This window comes from Arabidopsis thaliana, chromosome 4, assembly GCF_000001735.4.
Source record: "Arabidopsis thaliana chromosome 4, partial sequence".
In the NCBI taxonomy this organism is placed as follows: domain Eukaryota; kingdom Viridiplantae; phylum Streptophyta; class Magnoliopsida; order Brassicales; family Brassicaceae; genus Arabidopsis; species Arabidopsis thaliana.
In genome coordinates, this window is record NC_003075.7 from 2,671,132 (window position 1) to 2,697,163 (window position 26,032).

At 35.5% G+C, this 26,032-nt stretch overlaps 10 protein-coding genes across 15 annotated transcripts; 7 read left to right on the forward strand and 3 right to left on the reverse strand.

Annotated features, from left to right (window-relative positions):
• Positions 1-391: 391 nt before the first annotated feature.
• Positions 392-2,112, reverse strand: PSBQ-2 (photosystem II subunit Q-2). 2 transcript variants are annotated; one of them, NM_001340541.1, is made up of 4 exons: positions 1,742-2,112; positions 1,209-1,504; positions 769-1,060; positions 392-587 (listed from the first exon to the last, which is right to left on the reverse strand). In NM_001340541.1, exons 1-3 carry the CDS (start codon positions 2,037-2,039, stop codon positions 962-964), a joined length of 693 nt encoding a protein of 230 aa, NP_001319873.1. In that variant the 5' UTR covers positions 2,040-2,112; the 3' UTR covers positions 392-587; positions 769-961. The 2 variants fall into 2 exon arrangements, with proteins under 2 accessions (NP_001319873.1, NP_192427.1); NM_116757.4 differs by lacking the exon at positions 392-587 and having other exon boundaries at positions 653-1,060.
• A 1,820-nt stretch (positions 2,113-3,932) lies between these two features.
• Positions 3,933-9,083, forward strand: ATK5 (kinesin 5). 2 transcript variants are annotated; one of them, NM_116758.4, is made up of 18 exons: positions 3,933-4,254; positions 4,454-4,663; positions 4,753-4,897; positions 4,984-5,093; positions 5,196-5,315; positions 5,438-5,641; positions 5,743-5,952; positions 6,027-6,101; positions 6,217-6,363; positions 6,445-6,583; positions 6,683-6,792; positions 7,048-7,209; positions 7,291-7,511; positions 7,619-7,700; positions 7,789-7,893; positions 7,980-8,084; positions 8,172-8,409; positions 8,620-9,083. In NM_116758.4, the coding sequence occupies exons 1-17, from the start codon at positions 4,207-4,209 to the stop codon at positions 8,349-8,351; spliced, it is 2,373 nt and encodes a 790-aa protein (NP_192428.2). In that variant the 5' UTR covers positions 3,933-4,206; the 3' UTR covers positions 8,352-8,409; positions 8,620-9,083. The 2 variants fall into 2 exon arrangements, with proteins under 2 accessions (NP_192428.2, NP_001329202.1); NM_001340542.1 differs by lacking the exons at positions 3,933-4,254; positions 8,620-9,083 and having other exon boundaries at positions 4,429-4,663; positions 8,172-8,535.
• CRK25 (cysteine-rich RLK (RECEPTOR-like protein kinase) 25) lies at positions 8,592-11,253 on the reverse strand (the record flags this gene model as incomplete). Of its 2 annotated transcripts, none has more annotated exons than NM_116759.3 (7): positions 10,350-11,188; positions 10,133-10,270; positions 9,923-10,044; positions 9,626-9,836; positions 9,309-9,546; positions 9,074-9,224; positions 8,592-9,000 (listed from the first exon to the last, which is right to left on the reverse strand). In NM_116759.3, exons 1-7 carry the CDS (start codon positions 11,176-11,178, stop codon positions 8,662-8,664), a joined length of 2,028 nt encoding a protein of 675 aa, NP_192429.1. In that variant the 5' UTR covers positions 11,179-11,188. The 2 variants fall into 2 exon arrangements, with proteins under 2 accessions (NP_192429.1, NP_001329426.1); NM_001340543.1 differs by having other exon boundaries at positions 8,662-9,000; positions 10,350-11,253.
• A 228-nt stretch (positions 11,254-11,481) lies between these two features.
• On the forward strand, positions 11,482-14,765 carry LpxD1 (Trimeric LpxA-like enzymes superfamily protein; the record flags this gene model as incomplete). 3 transcript variants are annotated; one of them, NM_001340545.1, is made up of 11 exons in its annotated part: positions 11,736-11,803; positions 11,951-12,082; positions 12,271-12,486; positions 12,558-12,634; positions 12,712-12,761; positions 12,847-12,911; positions 12,985-13,036; positions 13,125-13,195; positions 13,289-13,355; positions 13,435-13,506; positions 13,671-13,768. In NM_001340545.1, the coding sequence occupies 11 exons, from the start codon at positions 11,736-11,738 to the stop codon at positions 13,734-13,736; spliced, it is 936 nt and encodes a 311-aa protein (NP_001328365.1). In that variant the 3' UTR covers positions 13,737-13,768. The 3 variants fall into 3 exon arrangements, with proteins under 3 accessions (NP_001328366.1, NP_001328365.1, NP_192430.2); NM_116760.2 differs by having other exon boundaries at positions 12,576-12,634; positions 13,596-13,768; NM_001340544.1 differs by lacking the exon at positions 11,951-12,082 and having other exon boundaries at positions 11,482-11,886; positions 12,276-12,486; positions 13,671-14,765.
• Positions 13,866-14,662, reverse strand: AT4G05220 (Late embryogenesis abundant (LEA) hydroxyproline-rich glycoprotein family). Its single transcript, NM_116761.2, has one exon. It carries the CDS (start codon positions 14,651-14,653, stop codon positions 13,973-13,975), a length of 681 nt encoding a protein of 226 aa, NP_192431.1. The 5' UTR covers positions 14,654-14,662; the 3' UTR covers positions 13,866-13,972.
• Positions 14,766-15,871: 1,106 nt separating the features above from the next.
• Positions 15,872-16,492, forward strand: AT4G05230 (Ubiquitin-like superfamily protein; the record flags this gene model as incomplete). Its single annotated transcript, NM_116762.1, has 1 exon — positions 15,872-16,492. The coding sequence occupies one exon, from the start codon at positions 15,872-15,874 to the stop codon at positions 16,490-16,492; it is 621 nt and encodes a 206-aa protein (NP_192432.1).
• A 576-nt stretch (positions 16,493-17,068) lies between these two features.
• Positions 17,069-17,887, forward strand: AT4G05240 (Ubiquitin-like superfamily protein; the record flags this gene model as incomplete). The annotated part of the gene is made up of 2 exons (NM_116763.1): positions 17,069-17,268; positions 17,494-17,887. 2 exons carry the CDS (start codon positions 17,069-17,071, stop codon positions 17,885-17,887), a joined length of 594 nt encoding a protein of 197 aa, NP_192433.1.
• A 2,441-nt stretch (positions 17,888-20,328) lies between these two features.
• AT4G05250 (Ubiquitin-like superfamily protein) lies at positions 20,329-21,285 on the forward strand (the record flags this gene model as incomplete). The annotated part of the gene is made up of 1 exon (NM_116764.1): positions 20,329-21,285. The coding sequence occupies one exon, from the start codon at positions 20,329-20,331 to the stop codon at positions 21,283-21,285; it is 957 nt and encodes a 318-aa protein (NP_192434.1).
• Positions 21,286-22,548: 1,263 nt separating this feature from the next.
• On the forward strand, positions 22,549-23,328 carry AT4G05260 (Ubiquitin-like superfamily protein; the record flags this gene model as incomplete). The annotated part of the gene is made up of 1 exon (NM_116765.1): positions 22,549-23,328. The coding sequence occupies one exon, from the start codon at positions 22,549-22,551 to the stop codon at positions 23,326-23,328; it is 780 nt and encodes a 259-aa protein (NP_192435.1).
• Positions 23,329-23,807: 479 nt separating this feature from the next.
• On the forward strand, positions 23,808-24,197 carry AT4G05270 (Ubiquitin-like superfamily protein; the record flags this gene model as incomplete). Its single annotated transcript, NM_116766.1, has 1 exon — positions 23,808-24,197. One exon carries the CDS (start codon positions 23,808-23,810, stop codon positions 24,195-24,197), a length of 390 nt encoding a protein of 129 aa, NP_192436.1.
• Between the last annotated feature and the right edge of the window lie 1,835 nt (positions 24,198-26,032).

The following is a 26,032-nucleotide window of genomic DNA, read 5'->3' on the forward strand; positions in this document are numbered from 1 at the left end:
TATACCTAATTAAAATCTAAAGTTTAGATTATCTCGCGCGTGGAGTGGGAAGAACACTTAGAAAAAGTGAAGCGATTAACAAGAAGAAGAATAAAAACTTATAAAAGTGTTAATGGTTTAAGTGTCCTCGGCCTTTGACCTAATCACACGTATATTTTTTATTATCTTCACGATCTATGTTAAAATATATTGTTCACTATAGTATGATTAATTTATACATTTGATGTATGTATATGATGTATGTATGTATGTAAAGGATAATCAGTAGTGTGTACGTAATATAGACTAGAAGTGTATGATAAATATTAATTGAACTAAACTTTAAGAAAAATCTCTATGTTACCTATTCTATATCAATTAGAAAATGAAGCTAAATTAATTGCATATCTTACTTGAATATCATGTGTCTTAACATCGATTTTCTTTTACATTCCTGACATCAAGACCTCAAAAAGACAGAATCTCAAGCCCTCATTCTGATTCCTAAGATGACAAAGTAACTTTCACATACAAATATGTTGAGGGACTACTATCTGCATGAAACTGTGACAAATGCATGGTTGTTGTTGTTATCAATCCATTAATTTCTGTATAAAAGAAAATTTGATATTAATTTTAGTTAAAATTTCCAATCAAAACTCTTTGAAAAGTTGTGGTATGTCATCTAATTTATGATGGAACAAAGGTTAATTTGATCACGAAGTTGGTGTAAAACTGATAATGGGAATGATGAGGACGGGAATGCTCAGAATCAGAACATGAACTTACAAAGTGGTCAGCTCGAGGACGAATATATAATGTTTTGCTAAAGAGCCAGCCAATATATTGGTTAAAACTTGAAACTGAAATTAGAGATAACCGATTTGATCAGACAAGAAGAGAAGGAGAAAGACAAAGTACTTGGATAGCAGTAATTATAATAACATCGACATCAACAGATTACAACGCAAGTCTTTCTTCATTAACCGAGCTTGGCAAGAACATTGTTCAAACTCGAGACAGTTTCTGAGTAATACTTCTCAGCATCTGGGCTACTCTTTGATCTCGCCGCATAGTCCAACTTCCACATAAGAAAATCAACAAAACAACAATCTCAGATTAACCCAAACTTAGGAAGAATCTTGTGCATAAAAAAAATCAATGCACACTCTAACTTCTTTACCAAGAAACCGCTAGAAAACAAAACCCTAAAGAAAGAAAAAACTTACGTTGTCAATGGTTTGGAAAAGCTTTGCGGTGAGATCTTTAAGGCTTTGCTTCTCTTCCTTAGGCTTAGCGGAGATAACGGTGTTGAGATCGTAACGGAGGTACGATGCTCTTAAACGGAGATCGTTCTGAACATAGGGCCAAGCTTTTTTGTCGATAAATGACTTAACGTTGATGATCTCTTTAGCAGAATCTTTGGCTCTAGCTGCAGCTTCTGTTGGTGACAATGGTTGTATGTAAAATCTATCTTTCAATGCCAATGAAAAGTCTCTTGCTTGGTCTGAGTTATCTGTTCCAGCTGCTCACACACAAAAAAACAAAAACAAAAGCAGAACCATAATCAATCAAACAGAACCGGTCTCTATAATCTAATTACTAAAACTTTTATCTTACAAAAGTGATTAAAGATACGTTTGATAAAAACCTAAATTATAACCATGCAAGCTATAACACAATAATTTCGTTTTGTTATCTCCTTAACCAAAAAAATAGTATTAGTCATTATGTGAAATTTAATTAAATTAGTTTTACTTACGTAGGCCACCGGAAGGAAGTGGAGGACCACCAACTTTGATCGGAATAGCTTCGGCGAAAACAGCTTTAACGAATGAACCACCGGCTAAACCAGCCGCCACGAGTCCAATCACTGACCGGCGACTACTTTCTGGTACTGACACGTTCTGCTGAGCCCTGATCACAAGTCCGGTTCTCTGAGACCCAACCGAGACTCTTGAGATGTTCAAACGGTTTGAGCCGTTGATCTGTAAACTTCCTTCAAGGACAGCCTGAGATGCTCCACGTAAGCCAGCCATCGAAGTCACTGCTTGAGCCATTTTTTTTTTATCTGCTTTGAATAATTGATTAGTGAAGTGTTGAGTTATAATTTTTGGTGTTTGGTTATGTGACAAAGAATACCTTATCTGATTCACGTTGTTACTTAGATTACTCGGATATGGTTTTAACTACTAATATGTTGACACGTGGTTTCTTGATTCTCAGTTTTGCCACATAGGATTGAGATCGAGTGTTCCCAGAATGCGATTGTCACGTGGCTGAATGACGTGGAAATTGACCAATTCGGTTAAACCTAGTCAAAGTTAATTGAAAACCGGTTTCGATAATATCTAAGCAAATTGTAACTTAAATCCAATCCAACTTGACAAATAAATGAAATCCCTTATTGTTAAAAAAAAGTACAAATTGAAAAATAGATAATTTTGGCCTCAATTTCAATTTTGGATTTTGTACATAGCCATTAAGAATAATTTGGTCAATTCAATCTATTAAAGTTTATATGATCCACATTTTTAATTTCGGGTGGGTTAGGAATAATAGTCACTTATTCACGAATTCAAATACCTAATCATGTTTAGCATCCAAAGTAGACAATCTTAACCGTTCAACAATATTGGTATCACTACTTCATTTTGGTATCTAAATATGAGCATATTTCATTCCAAAAAGAATTATAATCACAAAAATAATAATAATAAAAAAACTTATAATCACAAAAAAAATTACACCGTTTTTACTATTTTACATTTTTGTTACTACTTTACTTATATTTAAATTACATACACACATTAAAACACATTATTTTAATCACTAAATAACAACTAACCAATAAAAATCTCAATCATTATTTATAAAAATTTAAAATAAAAGAAATATTTTATAAATTTATAATATAAATATAATCAAATACTTAATTAAAAACCATATAAGATTGACGACCTGAAAGAGGATGGATCAAATGCAACTTTGATGGCTCATTCGTTAATGGAGATGTAGAAAGTAAAGCAGGTTGGGTTGTTCGGGATAGTAATGGAAGTTATCTACTGGCGGGTCAGGCTATAGGAAGAAAGGTGGACAATGCTCTGGAGAGTGAAATTCAAGCGCTAATCATTTCAATGCAGCACTGTTGGAGTCATGGTTACAAACGGGTTTGCTTTGAAGGAGATAACAAGATGCTGTTTGACCTAATCAACGGATCCAAGGTACATTTTGGCGTTCACAACTGGATACGAGACGTTCATTGGTGGTCAAGGAAGTTTGAATCAATCCATTTCAATTGGATAAGAAGACATCACAATGTTCCAGCTGATATTCTTGCTAAAGCTCCTCTCCAAAACCAATCTTTATTCCTTAATCATTTTTGGGTTCCTAATGTAATAAGCTATGCTTTACATTGTGACTACACTGCTGATTTATAAATCAATAAGATGATGATGACAAAAAAAAAAAAAAAACATATAAAACCGAGGCCCGCTGTAAACCACGGGTTGAATCCTAGTTAAAGTAAGTAATAACTCTCCAAAATTATCCCAAAATCGAATATTAACTGCGAATCAAACTAAAAACAAGAATTTGAAACTTTTAAAACCCTTCATTTTATACAAAATAAAAGAAAAATAATTTTATAAAAAGATTTAACCATAAAATAGAAACCAATTTGATTAATATCTTACTTTTTTTTCTTTCCCATAATTTATTTAGCCAACAAAAAGTCACGCAAAATATGGAATATCACTAGTGTTAATGGACCGAGTTTTAAGTCAATTGGCTCAAATGGAGCCTATACTTTATATAATAATAATTTAAATATTAATGGACAAGAGTAACGTTACAATGTTGATGGGCCTGAAAGTTAAGTCAATTGGCCTGAGAGTAAGTATCTAAGGAAAAAAAAGATTATTGTTTAATGCTGATGGGCCTGAAAGTTAATATTATAATCGAGGAGAAGAGTAACGTTACAATTTTGACAAGAGTCCGCCGATCTGTTTTCAAATATTCAAACAACAGGCTCCTCCTTCTTCCTTCCTCCTTCCTCAATTCTTAAAATCTCCCCCATTAGGAAAAAAGCAAGAACCCTAATTTCCCATCTCAGATTCAGAAAAAACCAGGTCTGATTTCTCCCGGGTTCTTAAGAAATCCGCCGCCGATCTCGGGATTGAGATTTGGATCCTATTGACGAGCCTAAGGTGAAGCAATCCATCGAAGATGCCACTTCGCAACCAGAATCGCGCTCCTTTACCTAGTCCAAACGTCGTAAGCCTTCTTCTTTCTTTTATTTTCCTTCTTCTAAGAGAGAAGCGGAGATTGTAAAAGTCATAACGATATTTTTCAGTTTAATTGTTTGATTTAGGGTTTTGTTCAATTGAGAAGATCTTGTGGGTTCTCTTGAGAAATTGATTCATAAAAGTCTGTGGCTTTACTTAATTTTGTTGGTTTTTGAACTATGTTTAAGAAAAAGGAAGCGCTCTCAAGTATTCCTTTTGACAAGCGAAGGAAGGAGACGCAAGGTACTGGAAGAAGACAAGTGCTTTCGACAGTGAACAGACAAGATGCGAACAGCGATGTGGGAAGCACAGAGGAGTGTGGTAAAGTTGAGTTTACAAAAGATGAAGTGTTGGCTTTGCTTAACGAGAGAGCTAAAGCTGGAAAATTTGATACCAAGGTTTGTGAACCGAATAACCAATTGGTTGATTATAGGAGATTCTAAGAAAAAAATCACTTTAATATGTATTTGCATTGTGGTACTAATAGGGTAAGATTGAGCAAATGACGGATATTATCAAGAAGCTTAAGGTCTGTGTTAGATGGTACCAACAAGTGGATGAAACTCATGTTCAAGACAAGGAAAATCTTTCTTCTTCTCTTCAATCTGCAGAGAAAAGATACAGTGATAAAGGTGAATTTTAGTTTTCTAGTTACATGTTTGGTTCTCACATCGTTTTGTGTACACTGAATATGGACTTGATTTCTCATTATTTCTAGAGTTGGATGCAAAGACCAAAGAGGAAGAGCTACGAGCAACTATAACAGAGATGAAGGAGAACATAGAATCACTTCAGGAAAAGCTGTCCAAGGAGAAGTTGAGTAAACTGGTAAGGATTTATCGCTCAAAGAATCGTTTATCATTGTGCAAACTTATCTCCTAAAGAATCGTTTATCAAGTTTGGTGACTCTTAATTGGTTATGACTACTAGGATGCAATTGAAAATCACAGAAGAGAAAAAGATTGTAGAGTTGTAGCTGAGAAGCTTCAGGTTTCTCTCAGAGAAGAGCTTGACAAAGTTAAAGAGGAAAAAATGGCTGCGAAGCAGAAGGTACTTAAGATTTGCTTTTCGCTAATGTGTTGTTTACTTGTTTCATTCTCTGTTAACTCCTCTTAGCTCTTGGCTCAATCTTTTAGTTGTTGTGTTAACTGGAATGTTTTCTTTCTTTCTAGGTGACGTCTCTAGAAGATATGTACAAGAGGCTGCAAGAGTACAACACAAGTTTGCAACAATATAACACCAAACTCCAGACTGATCTTGAAGTAGCTAGAGAGGCTCACACTCGTGCTGAAAAAGAAAAGTCAAGTATACTGGAGAATCTTACTACACTAAGAGGTCACAGTAAATCACTACAAGATCAATTAGCATCGAGCCGGGTAAATATCCCTGGTCTACAAACGTGATTCTTGTATTTCTTAATTTGTGATTGATTTTTCATTGCATCTTACTTCGTTTATCTTCCCCTTTTGTGATCAAGGTTTCACAAGATGAAGCGGTAAAACAAAAGGATTCATTGCTGATGGAAGTTAATAACCTTCAAAGCGAGCTGCAACAAGTCCGTGATGATCGTGATCGCCATGTTGTACAGTCACAAAAGCTGGCTGGTGAGATACTGATGTATAAGGAGAGTGTTGGAAAGTCATCTCATGAGTTGGACATTCTTATAGCCAAATCAGGATCTTTAGAGGTTAGTCAAAGTCGACGTTTCACATCCTTGCCTTATATTTTCAATATTCTGACAATGTCAATCTTATGCTGCAGGAAACATGTTCGTTGCAAAAAGAGCGTATTAAAATGTTGGAGCAGGAATTAGCTTTTGCTAAGGAAAAGCTTAAGGTATTATGCGATCAAGTACCTTTGGAATTTTGATTGGTGATCTGCCAACTTTCAGATACTCTTTAGTTTGCCAATTGTTTCTTTACACTGACATACGTTTATTTGCTTTCTACAGATGGTGGATTTATCTATGTCTCATACAATGACAGAATTTGAGGAGCAGAAACAATGTATGCATGAACTGCAAGATCGCCTTGCAGACACGGAGCGTCAACTTTTTGAAGGAGAGTTATTAAGGAAAAAGCTTCATAACACCATTCTTGTAAGAAAATGTCGTTTTGGAAACACTTTTCAGTTATAGTATGACTTTCTTTATGGCCGCTAAGCAAAGCTTTTATTCCAGGAACTCAAAGGAAACATACGCGTGTTCTGCCGAGTGCGCCCCTTGCTACCAGATGATGGAGGACGCCAAGAGGCCAGTGTTATTGCCTATCCTACATCAACTGAATCTCTTGGTAGAGGCATTGATGTGGTCCAAAGTGGTAAATTCAGCAACCCACCTTATTACTTTGCTCAATTAGGATATGTCTGTACTAGAGTTTAATACATTTTTATTGCCTTGTGCTACTTGGGGGTCTCAGGTAACAAACATCCTTTCACTTTCGACAAGGTCTTCGACCACGGAGCTTCTCAGGAGGAAGTATTCTTTGAAATATCTCAACTTGTGCAGAGCGCATTGGATGGCTACAAGGTTCAATATCTTCCTTGTTTTGACTTTCTTGTAGATAGATACCTAAGATGCAAATTCTAGTTAGATAGAAGTAGTATTTGACTCATGGTTATTGTCCTTATGTAGTTGAATTTATTAAGAACTCCTGTTTATGTGAAGCAGACTACACTTTGACTGATTCCTTTGTTACTGCACCAACTCTTGTTTAAATGAGACAGACATCACTTTGACTGATTCTTCTGTCATTGCATCTTTCTCAAATCTTTGTGGACACAGGTTTGTATTTTTGCCTACGGTCAGACAGGTTCTGGCAAAACCTATACCATGATGGGCAGGCCTGAAACACCAGAACAGAAAGGACTGATCCCTCGATCACTCGAACAAATATTCAAAACCAGCCAAAGTCTTAGTACACAAGGCTGGAAATACAAGATGCAGGTAAATATTTCTCCAAGAATGTTCTGACTTTTGTTGAATGCTTTCACTGTTAGCATTGTTTTGATCGAATTTTAATTGTAGGTCTCAATGTTGGAGATATATAATGAGTCCATCAGAGACTTGTTGTCTACAAGCCGAACGATTGCTATAGAATCTGTGCGGGCAGACAGTAGCACATCTGGAAGACAATATACAATCACACATGATGTTAATGGAAACACTCATGTTAGCGACCTGACAATAGTAGATGTATGCAGCATTGGACAAATTTCCTCACTTTTGCAACAAGCTGCTCAGAGCAGGTTTGTCTATAAGTTTTGGGAACTTTTTTCTTCAAAGAGCATGGCTTTTGAGAATATTGTTACACTGTCGTTTCTGTATAGTTACATCGTAAACCTCTTATTTGTAGGTCTGTTGGGAAGACGCATATGAATGAACAATCATCAAGAAGTCATTTCGTGTTTACTCTTAGGATTTCTGGTGTGAATGAGGTTAATATCTTTTGTCTTTCAGGTTTATGTTTTGTGTTGTAGATTTATTTCTCACTTATGAAAACACCAACACTCTCTCCTATTTCAGAGCACTGAACAGCAAGTACAAGGTGTTCTTAACCTAATTGATCTTGCTGGAAGTGAGCGACTTTCAAGGAGCGGGGCAACCGGAGACCGGTTAAAGGAGACACAGGTTTTTGCTTTTAAAATACGGTCTTCTAAGTTATTCCCATAAATTTTTTGGACTTTCCCTCTAATCTTTGTTGTTTCCTTCAACAGGCTATAAACAAAAGCTTGTCTGCATTGAGTGATGTTATATTTGCATTGGCAAAGAAAGAGGATCATGTACCTTTCAGAAACTCAAAGTTAACATATCTGCTCCAGGTTAGATAACATTTTTACTTCTGAATCATTATGCAAATAATCTGTCTATCTAGCTCTTTCTAATTAAGGAGAATCATTTTTAAACAGCCATGTTTAGGAGGGGACTCAAAGACCTTAATGTTTGTGAACATATCACCTGATCCATCTTCAACTGGAGAGTCTCTATGCTCTCTTCGGTTTGCTGCTAGAGTTAATGCATGTGAGATTGGAATACCTCGCAGACAAACTTCCGCAAAACTCCTCGACTCTCGCCTAAGTTACGGTTAACACTGGTGGTTCGAGTCTCTCTTTCATCTGTATAACAACAACAACATTTGTTTTAGAGGTTTGTAATTTCTGATTGTGGTTTTGACTTATATTTTTCTGTACCAAGCTCGATGGTTCATATGAATCGGGTACTTTACCAAGCTTGCTGTCTTGGCAATGTTGTGTGAGGAAATCTCAAATCTCCCTGATTGGCATTTTTAGAGCTTTTTCGGTTATGTAATTGTCTTTTAGGACATAACTAAATAAGTTTTTGCTTTGTTTCACATAGTTACAAGTTACAACATAACATTACTGGAACTAATTGTTGAAGTCAACGAGGATAAACTATAGTGATGGAAGAATCGTCAACAGACAAAGGCAAAGACTTGCTTGTTGCAGAGTGATCAGAAGCAGAACCTCCTGAGCGTGGATCTCTAGAGTCTTTCATGGTTCGAAGAAGAAACCCAGATCGCTTTGGAATCGGTAAAGTAACAGTGAAGCTGTTCATCATCACAAGAATGTCATCCATTGAAGGTCTCTCTGAAGAATCTTCTTGAACACATAACAAAGCAATGTGAATGCATCTGATCACTTCATTTGTCTGAAAATTCCCTCTCATTGCTTCATCTACTAGCTCCAGTGGTGAATTCTCCACCCATAGCTTCCACACCTGCAGATATTTATAATGTTTCAGAAAACAGTATTTAAAAAGAGTTTTTGATTGGTTATAAAACAGTACTTACGTAGGTCACTAAATCTCCAAGACCATCTTCTTCATAGAAGCTACTGTTTTTCTTGCCGGTTATGAGTTCAAGAACCAAGACTCCGAAGCTATAGACATCCGATTTCACCGAGTATTTCCCGTGGATCGCATACTCAGGAGACATATAACCACTAAAGAGAGAACTTGTTTAATCATAATGGGAAATTGAATAACTCATTGAAGTGTCAAGATCACAAGAGGAAGAAACAACTTACTATGTACCAACGATTCTTTTAGTATTGGCTTGAGTTTGATCAACACCAAAGATCCTCGCCATACCGAAATCTGAGATCTTCGGATGCATGTCTGCATCTAAGAGTATGTTACTAGCTTTAAGGTCACGGTGAATGATCGTTAGCCGAGAATCTCGATGTAAATATAGTATTCCTCGAGCTATCCCTTCAATGATCTTGTACCTTCTTTGCCAATCCAAAACTCTTCTCTTCTCATTATCTACAAACAAAAAGAAAACAATCTGATTAATCCGAAAACCGATATTTTCTTTAGAGGAATGAGTGATGATTTGTTATACCGAAAAGGAAGTAGTCGAGGCTTTTGTTAGGAACAAACTCATAGACAAGTATTTTCTCTTCTCCATCTAAGCAATATCCCAAGAGCTTAGCTAGATTCCTGTGTTGTAGCTTTGCGACCACATCAACTTCGTTCTTGAATTCTTCAGCTCCTTGTGTCGATCCTTGAGATAGTCTCTTTATTGCTACTGTTTCTCCAGTTATAAGCTGACCCTGAATGAGTTTTACACAGAAGCATTAAACCTTTTTTGTTTTGTTAAAGTATGACTATATGATCACAAGTCACAAGACTTAGTTACCTTATAAACTTCACCAAATCCACCATGACCAAGCTTGTTACTTTCTGAGAACTTATTTGTCGCTGCTTCGATTGCGCTAAACTGGAATTGCAGTGTTTCTGTTGACGTAATACCATCTTCATCTACATTAAGAAAGGAAAATTCTCAAGAAAGTTTCAACAAATTAGACTAGAAAATGGCAAAACTCGCTCAATTCTGTTTTGGTTTTACCTAAATCCTCTGTTTCAGCACTGAGCTTATTATTCCTTCTTCTTGCTAGTAACCAACACATAGCACCAAGAAGTAACACACAGACAGAAACCGGTACAGCGATCGCGGTAACTATAACTGTCAAGTTCTTGCCTTTACCTAAACACAATTTCAAAAACATATGAAACAAAACAACCTTTTTACTAGATTATGTTCTATGAGTTTCAAGATTTTTAACCTTTTTCTGAAGGAATATTCAGTGGTGGTGCAGTCACCGTTGACGAAGGAGGAGGAGCCATCGGAGCCGCAGCTATAGTTTCATTGTAAAATGGATAAAGCTCATATCTGAAGCTACAACTCGGAGCGATTACTCTCCCGCCAACGCTTCGATCACAACATCTCGGCAAGTAATTAATGACTTGTCTCAAACAGCTCTCACAATCTTGATTAGTCAAATCCGGAGTGCACTGCACAAGGCTATAGATTGTCTGAAAAACCGTGAAATTGGCTTTCTCCGTAGCGAACTTTCTCGAGCTCAAAGCGGCTTTCACCGCAACATCTATGAGCAGAGCAGGCAAAGACTCGTTGAATCTGCTCACTTGATTCTCTGTGATGTTTTGCTTGTTCGTCAAGAAAACACCAGGTCTAATTCTCATTTGCCCTACGATGCTTTGATTAGAGTATCTTACCATACACTCATCGTACCAAATCACTGCCACTTTCTCTCTTGGACACCTTTGGAGCGTTTCGTTGGCTGCAAACGCGACACAGTCACGGCAGATTTCGGCTGAGACATCTCCACGGCAGAGAAAAACACCATAGACTCTGTTGCTATCGTTCTCTTCACCAGCGGCTGCGTTATCAAAAAGCGATGCATAAGCTGCGTTTGGAGAGGAGAGAGATGAAAGAACAGTTCGGAGATTGGTTAAGTAACTGCTGTTTCTTGAGTACGTTGTTGTGTTTGGACATATGTGGTAGAGATAAGTTGGATCTGAAGTAACTGTCTTCAAGATCATAAACAAGAAAACTGAGAACAGAGAAACAGAGGATTTGAAACAAGAAGACATGTTTTTGTTTTCTTTGCTCTTCTTCTTCTTTGAGTTTCTTAATATAATCTTCATTGGAATTAGTGGGATTCAAAGTCTAATTACTACAGTTAGTCATTGATAATTAAGATTGTTTAAATCAAATTATTATGTTCAAACTTCAATATTCCATAGGTTAGGCAGGCCTGTCTAGATAATGAAATTAAAATGTGCTGTTGTAATCATTGACATAATAATATGATTAAAAAACATATTTGGTCAAAGGTTTCGGGGAATCATAAAATTTATAAATTCATCAAAATAGTTTTTTTTTGTCATCAGATTTTATTTAGAACTCATAATAGCCAATCCTGAGTAACATTGTTTACAAAAGTGATATGAAGCGGTTTCAAGATTGTTTGTTGAGTATAAAATATTACATGGAAATGTTGATTTTTTAGTTCTAATTTGTTTTGTTAAAAGAAAGAGTTTAAAGCTTTGGAGGGAAAAAAAAAAAAGCAAGTTCAAAGTTTTTTTTTTTTTGGTCGTGTCGCTAAATTTGTTCAGTTTCTTCTGAATCTCTATAAATTTTGTTGACTATGGCAAATAGTTTGCGAACATTGTTCTCAGTGTCCACTCATGGTGTCTTTTTGAACAAGCGGTCTAGGTTTTTCTCTAGTAGCCGAAATTTAAGGGTTTGCTCTCATCAATCAACTGAATCCGTCACTGTTAATGTTTCTCCACATAACGGTTAGTCTTGTTAAGAATTTGTACCTTTAAAGTTTTGACTTTTGTTTGCATTTATCTTATCAAGTTATCGTGTACGCAAGGTGTTTGTTGGAATGCCTCTGAGAATATGCAGTGAAATTCCTAGATTCGTATCAGTTTCGTGTATAAGGTCTGACATGTGTGGTATTATGATGCTTGGGAAAGATGTTCATGATCTGTATATGATTTAACAGCATTGTGATGAACGAATATTGATGACAATTGTTGCATGAAACATTTTACGCTATTAAAGAGTCCGGATTGTGATATTTAGATGGTGGAAAGATGTTATATGTGTAAAGGTGGTGACTATTCTATGTAAATGATTGTTGCTGATACTTCTTGTGTTTTGTTGTAACTGTCAAGATTAGAGACAAGTAGTGGAGGTAATGTTGAGAAAGGTTTTCTAAGATGGCGAAACGGAGGAGGAATGTACCATCGTTCGGCCCTAATTGATTCCTCGGCTCTGGTTGAGTTTGGAGCAGTGGTTCACCAAGAAGCTATATTGGGAGCAGAGGTTCATATAGGATCCAACACTGTAATTGGATCATCAGTCAAAATTGGCCCTTCTACAAAGATCGGGTAACGGTTTTGCTTAATGTCTTATACATGTTTTTGAAGAGAATCTTGAAAGAATCTATACTTGTCTACAGGTATAATGTTTCAGTCAGCAATTGTAGTATTGGTGATTTATGTGTCATCCATAATGGAGTCTGCATTGGTCAAGATGGTATGGACCAAGTCCATGTTTTCTTCTTTATCTTCTGAGAATTGGCATTGAATTGAGATTGGTTTTTAACTGTTCAGGATTTGGGTTTTACGTGGATGACAACGGAAACATGGTGAAGAAGCCTCAAGTAAGCACACCTAGATTGCTCTCTTGAATCTGGATAACAATTGTGCATCACTTTTATCCTTTGTTCTGTTTCTTGCTCTCCCTAGACTTTAAATGTGAAGATAGGGAATCGTGTGGAAATCGGAGCAAACACATGCATTGATCGGGGCAGGTAACAGAATATTTCAAGAACTAGTTCCCTGTAAAGCTCTTTTCTAGCTCCATATCCTTTACTATTTATGCAGCTGGAGAGATACCGTGATCGGGGATGATACTAAGATAGACAACTTAGTTCAGGTGTCTCTTCGATTCTATCTTGCAACTCCCCCATAGATCACAAGTAAATGACAACTGAGATGCTATTCTGTTTACTTAAATATTGCAGATAGGTCACAATGTGATTATTGGCAAATGTTGCTTGTTCTGTGGCCAAGTAGGCATAGCTGGATCAGCAGAGTAAATGCTTCTAATCCCAGCAACCAAATAACTATTATGTTCCGTTGATTGAAACTATAAGCTTCTCGTCTTTTCGACAATTATTTTTTGTAGGATTGGTGACTTTGTAGCACTAGGAGGACGAGTAGCTGTTCGAGACCATGTCTCCATTGTATCCAAGGTAAAAAAATAGAAACATAATTGGAGTAATGAAATTGTGCAGTGCTTCATCTAAATCCGTTTTTGGTTTCCGACTATAGGTTCGACTTGCTGCTAATAGTTGTGTTACTAAAAACATTACGGAACCAGGGGATTACGGCGGTTTTCCTGCTGTAAGCATCTCTCTTTCTCTTCGATTGAGTCTTCACTTCCATCTGATTCCAAGATCCCAAGTTTGCTTTGATTTTTTATCATAAGCCAGTATAAAAAAACAGAGCCGGACTCTGCTTTTGCTTCCGATAAACATTGTTTCATCTTACAAAAAATTCTTATTCAGGTCCCAATTCATCAATGGAGAAGGCAAATTGTTGAAGCTCAGATTTCGAGCAAGAGGAAACCATAACTTATTCTGTTTGCCAGACTCAAGAAGACTGAGGTAATAGATTGAACTATCTGCCAATTGCTTTGCGTTTTTACTTTTACCAAATGATTTCTTTGATATGTTTAACTCAAAGATCATACATTTAATGAGAAAAACCAAACTCCCAAATCCAAGTTACAAAACGTAAAGAAAGCAAAATCATTCAAAAGGAAAGTAAAATATAAAGAGAATAGCAAATAACAAACCAATCAATCTTTCTAAGTGAAGTAGACTGGACACCGTTTATGGTTAAACTTGGGCAAGATCAACCCGTCTCTTCCAACCACGATGTTGCAATTAGCGTGCATCCTATGATGCTTACTGATCCACCTATGGAGTTTAAACCGAATAGTCGAAACTATATCGAGCCTGAAACCCACGGTTCCTTGAGCCCGATCATTACTAAACTCGGTCCAGCGGTTACTGTTTACCGTTAAGGAAGCTCCTGTAAGCGTCCCGGTCACAATTGTTGTGTTAGTCGGTTGCTGGAAAAACGGGTTTAGCAATGGGATCAATCCGACCCGTTGATCTTTGTAGTAAATGGAACCTTCCATGGAATCAAAGTAAACACCCATATGTTGGTTAGGGTTAAGTATGGTTACATTGAAAGCAATTCTTGCGTTTTCGACTCCGGTAGGCTGGTCTAGACCTTGTACCACGAAGTCTTGGATATGGAACCGAGGTCTATGAGGGCGTAAACTGAGCCAAAGTATGAAAGCAATGACGCCTACAAAGAACAAAACCAAGAGAAACATTGCGCAGATGAATTTCGATATCCGGGTTGAGAGGCTTTCTCTGACACGGTGAGCGTAGTAGCTAGCGGAATGGTGACGCTTCATGGGTTGGGCTCGGGGTACGGGACTGGTGCGGATCGGGATAGTTGTTCGGTCTGGTGTCATTGTGCTTTGATGATTTCCTGGCAAAAAAAACTATGGAGATTTTGAGCATGAAAGTTTTGGAGTGTAGGAGTTATGTATGAAAGAAGAAAAGTAAATAGTTCTTGAAGTGTTTGGAGAAGAAAGGAATCAGATTACGTAAAGTGAACACGTTGTATTGGTAACTTTTGTGTTTTTTCTTCATCGTATTTTTGATTATTTACAAGAGAATCGTATAATACAACCTATTCAAGCTATTATAGATTATTTAAATATATATGAGGTTTTAATTCTTTATTGTATTCCATTTCCAACGGTGCTCGCAGTGGACATGCAAGATGCAACTATGTCTGGGCAAATAAATTAAACCGAATGTATCGAACTAAAATCGAAATAAAAATAACCGAATAGAATCAAAAATTGGAAACTAATCGAATGGATACTAAATTCTATAACCGAAATAACCGAAACAGAATGGATATAAACCTAAATATTTTGGGTAACCAAAAATATCCTAAATATAAATATATTTTCAAAAATATTAGTTATTTCTAGACTTAATAATTAAAATACTTGAGAATATATATAAAATAGTAAAAATACTTGAAAATATCTAAAATATATCCGAAAATATCCAAAAATAACCGAAATATCCGAAATATTTAAAGCAAAATAACCGAATGAATACTAAATTTTAAAACCAAAAACACCGAAACCGAACCAAGCTTTCAAAATAACCGAATGGATACTAAACTTTAGAACCGAAAAACCGATAACCGAATGGATATAACCGAAACCGAATGGATAACCGAATGGATAACCGAATGCCTATGTATTTTAAAATCCAAGAAGGCTCAATAGGGCCAGGCCCAAACATTATGGGCTGGTTTTGGTTTTAGACTTTTTCAGATTTAGTGAATCTTCTGAAAAACCATTCCCAAAAACAAAATAGAAAGTAAGATAGCTAATACATTACATTATTCTTTAGTTAAGTCAATTGACTAAAAGAGAGATCTAAACAATTATAATTTGAGTCTAGATTTTCCACAGATATTTTGTATTTTTACTATTCTCACGATTGTAAATATCAAAAACCCATGGAAATAGGTCGTTTAGTTAACACTTACCACATAATGCGGAAACGTTAGTTACTAAAATCCAAAGTTGATAGCATCTTCTCTCATTTCACCGTCTTCGTTAGCAGTCTCCATTGATCTTGAAACACGTACCATTGATACGATTATGGATGTGTTCTTCGAGACTCGGAGTGGTTCCACATTCGAGATTGAATTAGGTTATTGGGATACAGTGTTGGAGATCAAACAAAAGATCGAGAAGTATCAACGTATCCCAGTTTCCAAACAAACCCTTTTATTCCAAGGCAATGTTCTTCAAGATCATCTTGATATCGAACAATGTGTGATCCTTAACCACTCTCGTATCCAACTTTCCATCTCTTCTCCCGACCAAAGCCGTAACAACATTCAAGTGTTCAAAACCGAGCAATTCCCACAGTCAAATTCAACAGAACAGACCAGTAACGGTCATCATGAATCAACAGTGATGATCCCAATGAGCAACAACAACAACAACAACAACCCGAAGAAGCTGAGAGTAATGGTGTTGCCGAAATCCGGGACTAGGAAGATTCCGGTGGACGTGAACGCAGGGGATAATGTTGGAGAGCTGAGGAAAGAGTTGGCTAAGATTCAACAGAGGTTTCAGTTAAGTCTGCCTCAAGAAGGCTATTTCTTTATCTATAAACAGAATGTAATGGATGAAAACAGGTCATTCCGGTGGCACCGTGTTGATCAAGGCGACACAATTGAGATTTTCAACGGAAGTGTTTCCGGTGGCTCTTAATACCCTATAATTTCGAAGCTCAAGTCTTTGCAATCTCCTCATTTCTTGTAGCTTACAGTCTTTTTTTTTTTAAGTTTCTTGCTTTCTTCTAAATTGTATTTTCGTCTCAGAGCTTTCTACAAATATGCTTAAGAAGATCTATGACAAGTAATTTTAGTATTTTACCAAAAAATAATAACGAGCTGAAAAAGAGAAACTTGTGTGTTATTGACTTACCTCTTGACAACAAAAAAAGGGATCAGATCATTCTCCAAATTAACTTTCCAACCGGGTAATCTAAATAACATTTTAAAAATTTCTGGATAATCTGGCATATAACAAGATGTATAAATAAGATCAGAAGTTTATAATAAGATGTCAAAAAAAAAAAAAAAAAAACATGTATAATGCTTAAATTAACGAGGCTTTCATTGACTTAAGAAACACGTAATCTATAAGGTTTATTTGGGCCAAGCCCAAATAAAGTCCATTTGATACGTGAATTGATATAAAACTAGATTATGCAGTTCATCAGACTCTCCATTTGATCTTGAAACACCATTGATACAATTATGGATGTGTTCTTCGAGACTCAGGATGGCTACTATCAACAGTATTCAGATAAAGCCTCCAAACAGAGTAGAAGGTTTCTCTGGCAAATGTCAATACACTGCCGTTTCATCTAATGCAGCAAAGAAACAAATGAAAATGGGCTTCGCAGTACATAAGCCCAAGACACAAATATGGAGGCAACGGTCACTCAGCTTCAAATGTTCAAGAGTCTGGAAGCTTCCCAAGTAATGACATAAACGGAGCTGGCAGTACGGTAAAGACATTTACCCTCAAGCTGGAGAATCAGTTTCTAGCCCTTGATTGTGAGAACTCAACTTGATGATGACACATGTCTTGTCTCCTTAGGGTTTAGCTAAGTCTCAGTCTTTGTATTTAAGCAAGAACAATCTCCTCTTGTAAAGTTAAGCAAACTATCAATGAAAACTTAAAAGGATTGATTTTGTCTTCAGCTACAAGTTCGAGATTGAATTGGGTTACTGGGATACAGTGTTAGAAATCAAACAGAAGATCGAGAAGTATCAACGTATCCTTGTTTACAGACAAACCCTTTTCTTCCAAGGCAATGTTCTTCAAGATCATCTTGATATCGAACAATGTGTGATCCTTAACCACTCTCTTCTCAAAGTATTCGTAGATCCTTACCGTAACCCTAATCACGACAACGATCAAATGCTTCAAACCGAGGAATCTCCACCGTTAAACTCAGCCAAAGAGATCGTTAACGTTCAAGATTCGCCAATTATGGTGAGAAGCAATATGAAAGTCGCGACGAGCATAAAGGTTGAGAACAATAATAACAACAATGATCAGTGCTTCGAACCAAGCAATCTCCAGCGTCGTTAACACTCAATATTCCCCTTTGAAGCTTGTGAAGGTTGAAGCATCGAAATATTTGGATAATCTCCAAATATCTTTCATTAGTATCTACAATATATTTGTTATAACAAAATATTTTTGTTATAAGTTTAGATAATTATATAAGACTATATTAGAGTTTATCTAGGTTTTGGTTTTCTTTTTTTTTTAATTAATGATCAATGGTTTTTATAAAATTATTTTTAGAGTTTATCTAGGTTTTAGCTTAGACAATAATCATTGTTTCATGCAATTGTTGTTTAATTGAGGTTTTGTAAATGAGCTTAAAGTCATTCGTAGTGGAACGATACAACTATGATTTTTCGAACATCTTACACATGCATGGGCTCTGTAACCATGTGGCTTAAGTCACAATTTAGGATTAAGAAAAAACTATGTAGCAAAATTGTACTTTTCCATACGTAGAACCAAAATACAACAAAAAAGTTATGTGGATTTTATCTTGGAAAAAATGTTGTTTTATATGCGAACTTTAAAATAATGGCCATTTAATACATAAATTTTTTGTATGATCAAACAAAATATGATAAAAATGTTGACCGGTTATTTCACACAAATGTTATAGTTGACCAGGCCAAAATCCCCATAACGTTATCTTGTAGTAACGGATGCGATAACTCTGTTAGCACATGTTAATTAGTTTCCGTTAATACCCAAAACGACGCCGTTTCATTTAAATCGAAACATCAAAATTTCCAAATCGATTTTGAAATCCCTAAATTCTAAAATTAAAATCAAATCCCTAATTCCTAAATTCTAAAGACCAAATCCTTAAATGGCCTTCTTTTTGACGTTCCTCCATGTTCATCATCGATCTTGCTCCTCCTCCTTCACAAATTAAAACGAACAACTGCTGTCAATAGTCGAATGTGGTTATTCATATTCAAATTGGTTCTCATGTGTGTGTGTTCCTAACATTTTATACACAAGAGACAACAAAACAAAACAAATAAAAAACAATGGAAATTCACCTAAAATTAATCAGTGTTCCAACATGATGAAATACAATTATGAGAGTGAGGAAAAAACCTTGGAAGAACGGGATTGAGATTTCCAAAGAAGAACATGTTGTTGCCATGTGATGCAGATGGAAACCAAAAATTGTTTGCAAAAAAAAAAAAAGGAAACACAAAGAAGGAGGAAGCAGAGATAGCGAGAAGATGATTAAGAAGATGGAAAGAAGTAGGAAGGATTAGAAAATCATGTTCATAGTAATCATAACCTTTAGCTTTTCCGATCAATTCTCAAGATAATTTCAAAGTAGCTAGGAACTAGGGATTTGATTTTTAGAATTTAGGGATTTCAAAAATCGATTTGGAAATTTTGATGTTTCGATTTTATTGAAACGGCGTCGTTTTAGGCATTAAAGAAAACTAATTAACATGTGCTAACAGAGTTATCGCGTCCGTTAATGCAAGATAACGTCATGGAGATTTTGCCCTGGTCAACTATAACATTTGTGTGAAATAACCGGTCAACATTTTTATCATATTTTATTTGACCATACAAAAAGTTTATGTATTAAATGGCCATTTTTTTAAAGTTCGCATATAAAACAACATTTTTTTCATTTTATCTTATTTGAAAGTTTAACGACCATCATTATTGGTATCTTCATCTACCTCAAAAGTGTCTTATTTAAGATACTTTTGTTAGTTATAAGACATGTCTCTTAACATAAGAGTTGTTTTAAGAGACCATTAATAACGATGCTCTCTCCTCTATTCTTATAGCTTTCAGTGTTTCTTGAAGTCAACTCCATCACTCAAAGTTTATTTTTTGTTTCACAGCTAAAAGCTCATAATTGGTTACACGTTTATATAAATATTTTTTTATTATATAAAATACTTAATTTTTCCCAAATAAGATGAAAAATATCAAAATATTATTCATATATTTCATTTCATTCATTGTGAGGTAGATGAAGTAGAAAAAAAAATTAAGCTAATTTTGAATACACTAAAATAAAGATGAACAAATTAGATAAGCATCGTGACGTGTTGCTTTCAGAGTGATTTTCTACCATTTAAAATATTACCCAAATGCGTGTTCAAAAAAAATAAAATTATTACCCAAATTCTACTATAGACTATTTACATATTTTGGTATTAGTTTTAATACATACATATATCACACAAATTAAAAACAAATTTATAACTAAAAAGTAAATAATTAGTCAACTAACTTGCATATTTATATTTAACAACTAATATGAGAGCTTTGTCTATTTTATTTCATTGACTTAAGAAGAAACACGTAAAGCAAGAAGGTATATATGGGCCAATCCTAAATGAGTGAAAATATGAAACCAGAGTAAAACTTTATTTACAAAACAATCACTTTCTCTGTCTCCACTCTCTTTTCTTCATCATTCTCTCCATTGATCTTGAAACTCCATTAATACGATTATGGATGTGTTCTTCGAGACTCAGAGTGGCGACAAGTTCGAGATTGAATTGGGTTATTGGGATACAATGTTGGAGATCAAAGAGAAGATCGAGAAGTATCAATGTATCCCTGTTTCTAAACAAACCCTAATCTTCCAAGGAGTTGTTCTTCAAGATCATCTTGATATCAAACAATGTGTGATCCTCAACCACTCTCATATCCAGATCTTCGTTGAACCTAACCCTAACCCTAATCCCAACAACGCTCAAGTGCTTCAAACCGATATATCTTCACCTTTAAACTCATTCATAGATATCGATAACTTTCTAGATTCCCCTGTTTCGACGAGCGTCAAGTTTGGGATCAACAACGACGATCACGTGCTTCAACCGGAGAAATCTACACCGTTTAACTCATCCAAAGAGATCGATTACTTTCAAGAATACCCTATTTCAACGAGCATGGAGCTTGTAAGCAACAACAGTGATCAAGTGCCTCAACCGGAGAAATCTACACCGTTTAACTCATACGAAGAGATCGATTACATTCAAGACTACCCTGTTTCAACGAGCATGGAGCTTGTAAGCAACAACAGTGATCAAGTGCCTCCACCGGAGAAGTCTCCACCGTTAAACTCATCCAAAGAGATCGATTACTTTCAAGAATACCCTGTTTCAACGAGCATGGAGCTTGTAAGCAACAACATTGATCAAGTGCCTCAACCGGAGAAGTCTCCACCGTTAAACTCATCCAAAGAGATCGATTACTTTCAAGAATACCCTGTTTCAACGAGTATGGAGCTTGTAAGCAACAACAATGATCAAGTGCCTCAACCGGAGAAATCTCCACTGTTAAACTCATTCAAAGATATCGCCAACACTCAAGGTCCGTCTGTGAAGCGTATAAAATTGGGAGGCATCAACAACAGTCACCAAGATTCGACTATGAGGGTTAATGACTTAAGTACCCTAATCTAACACAGCTAAACTTGGTTTAAGCCTATTACAATACTATATGGCCCATGACCCATCTTCTTCCTTATTACCTTGTAAAATGATCCATTGCTTTTTCTTTTAAATGAAATTGACTCTAAATTTCATAAGAATATGGGTGTTTCATACTCTTATAACCTAGATTCTTATGTAAACCTCAAGTAGAATCTGATTTGGTGTTGTGGCTGCGTACAAACTTTTATGATCTTGAAATTAGGGTTTTTCTATGCAAATCCATATGAAATATACAGATATATCCTTAGTAATTGAATCATGATGTTGTGGCGGCGATATAACTTTTATCATCTTGAAATTAGGGTTTTGTTACAAAAATTTATATGAAATTTACATATATACCCTTAGTATAATTTGAATTAGTGATATAGTACAAACCTAAAAACTTTTCTAAAGTTCTATTTTTTTTATTAAATTATGATTTTTGACGAATTTTATTTTTTTCCAATGAATGTGGTTCTTTAGCTGAAAACTAATATAAAAATTAGACTAAAATATGAACCAATACATAGGAGAAAACAGAGAGAAAGCAGAGGCCTTTATCGAGGAGAGCTAAGGTGGTCCGTGGCAAACCATAAGGTGAGCCCTTCGTCTTGTCTATGAGTTTTGTTAAATGAGGGGAAGAGATGGAATTTTCTCCACAAAAATCACCCAATATTTCTGTGGAGATTATGATATTTTTACATCTTCAGTAAGAAAAAAATTTAAAATCATCTTTCTACAACATCAATGGTAAAATACTATAATTTTTACCACTTCTAAAACTTCAGAAAGAGATGATAACTTGACTTGAGTAAAAAAGAAAGAAAAAGGAAAAAAAAAGCAGAGTCCTAAGATTATGGTGCGTTCATCATTTACCTTTTTTCAAATCGATTCACTCACATCAGATATAATAAGGAAGTAGTGATTTTAATCACTACAGTAGATTATTTTCTTCTCTATCTAACAAGGCCAACAATAAGTCAATAACACAATAAAATCGGAAACTTGAATAACAAGTTACATTTAAATCACAAAGAGGGAAAACCAACCTAAACAAAGAACAAAGAAGAATTGCTTACTTTACACAACCGTTGGATCATATTGGTAAAAGGAACTAACGACGGTGAAGATTCAGTGACGAGGCTTTCATTGACTATAAAATGTCCCATATTCAGTGACGATACTTTTCTCGCTCTTCACTTTCTTCTTCATCAATCTCTCCATTGATCTTGAAACACCATTGACAGAATTATGGATGTGTACTTCGAAACTCAGAATGGCAGAAAGTTTTGCATTGAATTAGGTTACTGGGACACAGTGTTGGAGATCAAAAAGAAGATCGAGAAGTATCAACGTATCCCTGTTCCCAATCAAACCCTTTTCTTCGGCAATGCTCTTGAAGACCATCTTGATATCGGTCAATGCAAGATTCTCCAAAACTCTCATGTCGTACTCTTCGTCCTTCCAGACCCTAATGACAACAACGATCAAGTTCTTCAAACGGAGGAGCAACCTCCTATAATCGGAGATCTCATTTACGGTGAGGATTTGCCTTTGACAACTGAAGTTGTTTTGAATATTCGACCTTTTTGCCCAGTTCAAGATTCTCCGGTGAGAAACAACGATCAATCTCCACCGTCAGACGCAGCAAAAGATATCATCAAAGGTCATCAAGATTCGCCGGTGAGAAACAACGAGCAAACTCCACCGTCAGACTCGGTTAAAGAGAACACTAACATTCAAGATTCGCCTGTGGGGAAGATAATACTAACATTACGGGTGATGCCATATTCCGGCAAGATTAAAGCTGCGAAGAATCTTCATTTTATTACGTACAAGACGTATAGGGTGAAAATGCTGAGACAAGAGTTGGTTCAGAATGAACTAAGGGATCATTTAGATCGGCCTCAAGATGGTGATTATTTCTTCGTACACAAAGGGAGAGTATTGAACGAAGATCAGTCATTCGAGTGGAACAGTGTTGCTCACACTGATATTGTTGAGATCGTTCCCGATCCGTGGCTCTATTAGGTCAAATTCAAGACTTTTGGTTTTATTAGTTTTTTCTTTTAGGGTTTATAGTCTTTCTTGAAGTTTCTTGCTTTGTGCAAAGTTTGCTTTTGGTTTCACAACTTTCTTCATATATTCTAAGACATGTAATTACCTACAAAGAATTTTGAAATGAAAATTGTTCTTATTGAATAATGAAGATGAATTAAGCTAAGTTTGTAGAATTGATATGCGAATTGGAAACTGGAGAAAGAGAACAGATACATTCGAATTTTTATCCTTTTTTAAAAACATTACGTTGGATAATTTTAGTAAGATTTAGATTCTTCGAGGAGGCTATTGACTTAGGGAACACGTAACCGAGAAGGTTAATATGGGCTAAGCCCAAGTGAGTTCTATTTAATACGTTCATTAAATGATATAAATACTAAACAAATTCTCTACAAAACAATCACTTTAATTATCTCTCTTTTTCTTCATCCGTTTCTATTGATAAAGTTATGAAGTTTCTCGTCGAGAATCTGAATGGTTCATCATTCGAACTTGAGGTTGATTACAGGGATACACTGTTAGTGGTCAAACAAAAGATCGAGAGGTCTCAACATATTCCTGTTTCCAAACAAACCCTTATCGTCGACGGCATTGTTATTCTTCGAGAGGATCTTACTGTCGAACAATGCCAGATCGTCCCCACTTCTGATATCCAACTCGAAGTCTCATCTGACGATGATAACCCTAATCACAACGACTGCGATCAAAAGCCGCAAACCGAGCAATCTCCAGCACTACCATTGGTTTCAGCGGAAGAGTACTTTGAGAGACAAGATTGGCCTTTGACAGCAGAAGAGCTGAGACAGATTTATAGTTATCGGCCTGAGCATGAAGGTTGAGAGCAACCACAACGATGATCAAACCGAGCAATATCCACCGTCGTCGTTGCGAAGATGAGGCTTGACGAGATCTTTGGAAACTTTTCATTATTATCTTTGGAAATTTTTCATTATTATCTTCAATGTGTTTACTATTTTTTTTAAGTTAGTTTAGATAATTATAGATTATTTACATTTTACCTAAGGTTTTGGTTTCTATTTTCTTAATAAATAGCTCATTATTTCCCATTATTTCATGAAGTTATTTGTTTAGTTGAGATTTTATAAAAAGGGATAATAAACTAATAAGCATACTAGATTGTAACTCGTGTTGGTAGTAGAATTTTAATTTTTAAATATTTATTTAAAGTTGGATCATTGTTTGTTTTATAATACAGCTTTAATCAATCCATACATAATACAAAACAAAGAAACTTAGACCATGCACATAGTTGGTATTCATAAAGTATCATAACATTTTTTACTATTAATTTTAATGTTTATTTATTGTTTGAGAATTTTTATAATACTGATAATAAATCTGTTTTCAGTGATGAGATCCGTAATGATATCATTGAAAAAAAATATTTGCAAAATCGAAAATACCTGCTAGCATCGGCCACTACAACGATACCGGAGACAGTCCGATTGAAGAGAACAGTTAAAAGAGAAGCGCCTCCGACGTAGATATAAAGGAGTGTGAGAGAATTTGCGATTAAGGTTCCAAGGGATCTGAATTTGGAAGATGATTCTCGTTTTCATTGAAAAAGAATCGTATCAAGATGCACTGAAGAGGAGAGAAGAGAAGAGCAAATGATTTTTTTTTTCTCTCCTTTCCCACAAAAACGCGTTGCCGACTAATCACAAGCCGCCAAATCATCAAAAACTAGTATCAGAAGTATCTCTCCAGTGATACGACTTAGGCCCAAATCAGTTGTTTTACCCATTAATTTAATGTTTTTTGGGTTTCTGATACTCATAAAAATCCTACTATGTACATGGTCTTACCCTTATTCCATTGTCGGTGAAATCCTTCAGGGTTTATGCTTTTCCAGTGCTAAAATCGCATTTCAACGAAACCGAATCCCTAATGAATGAAATCGCATTTCAACAAGTAGAAAAAAGTGATAAGACTAGGGCTTTTTATTCAAAATCTCGGTTTTGTTTAAATTCGAACCAAATCCGACCGGTTTACTTAATTAAACCAAATTGTTAACCATCTCTCAGAAGCAAACCCCTAATGGCCTAATCCGATGATCGACCTAGTTCTCAATGTACTTGAAGATTTTATATTGCCTTCTACTCACAATATTATGCATAACCCTATTATAAAGATGATCAATGTTTATATACAGCTACAAACTTTTTCATTCTCACTTAGTCTCATTGTATTATCAATCAACGATATAGCTCTATACCATATTGAACTCCGATGATCGGGGCTATAATCGGAGAAGAGAGAGATGTAACAAACGTTTATTATCAACTCAAAATATTGTTACAAAGCTTAAACTAAAATTAGTTACATTCACATCTTATATACTATTCACATTAATCTTAAACCGAAATCTAGTTAACTGGAGTTAACCAAATTAAACCAGTCCATCTATCCCAATAATTCATTCATTCATACAATTTTATGTACAAGGTTACCAAAAGAATCAAAGAGAAAACACTTGGCTTAAGTAAGAGTATAACAATAAACAGACAATTAAAGAAGAATCATATGCATATATAATTTCACCATGTGATATTGAATTATATAAAAAGAAATTTTCACAGAAGTGGACGAAAAAAGATTTGCTCTCACCGTTTGTCAAAGTGAGAACTGGTTTTCACGTTTTGTCTTTTCATTC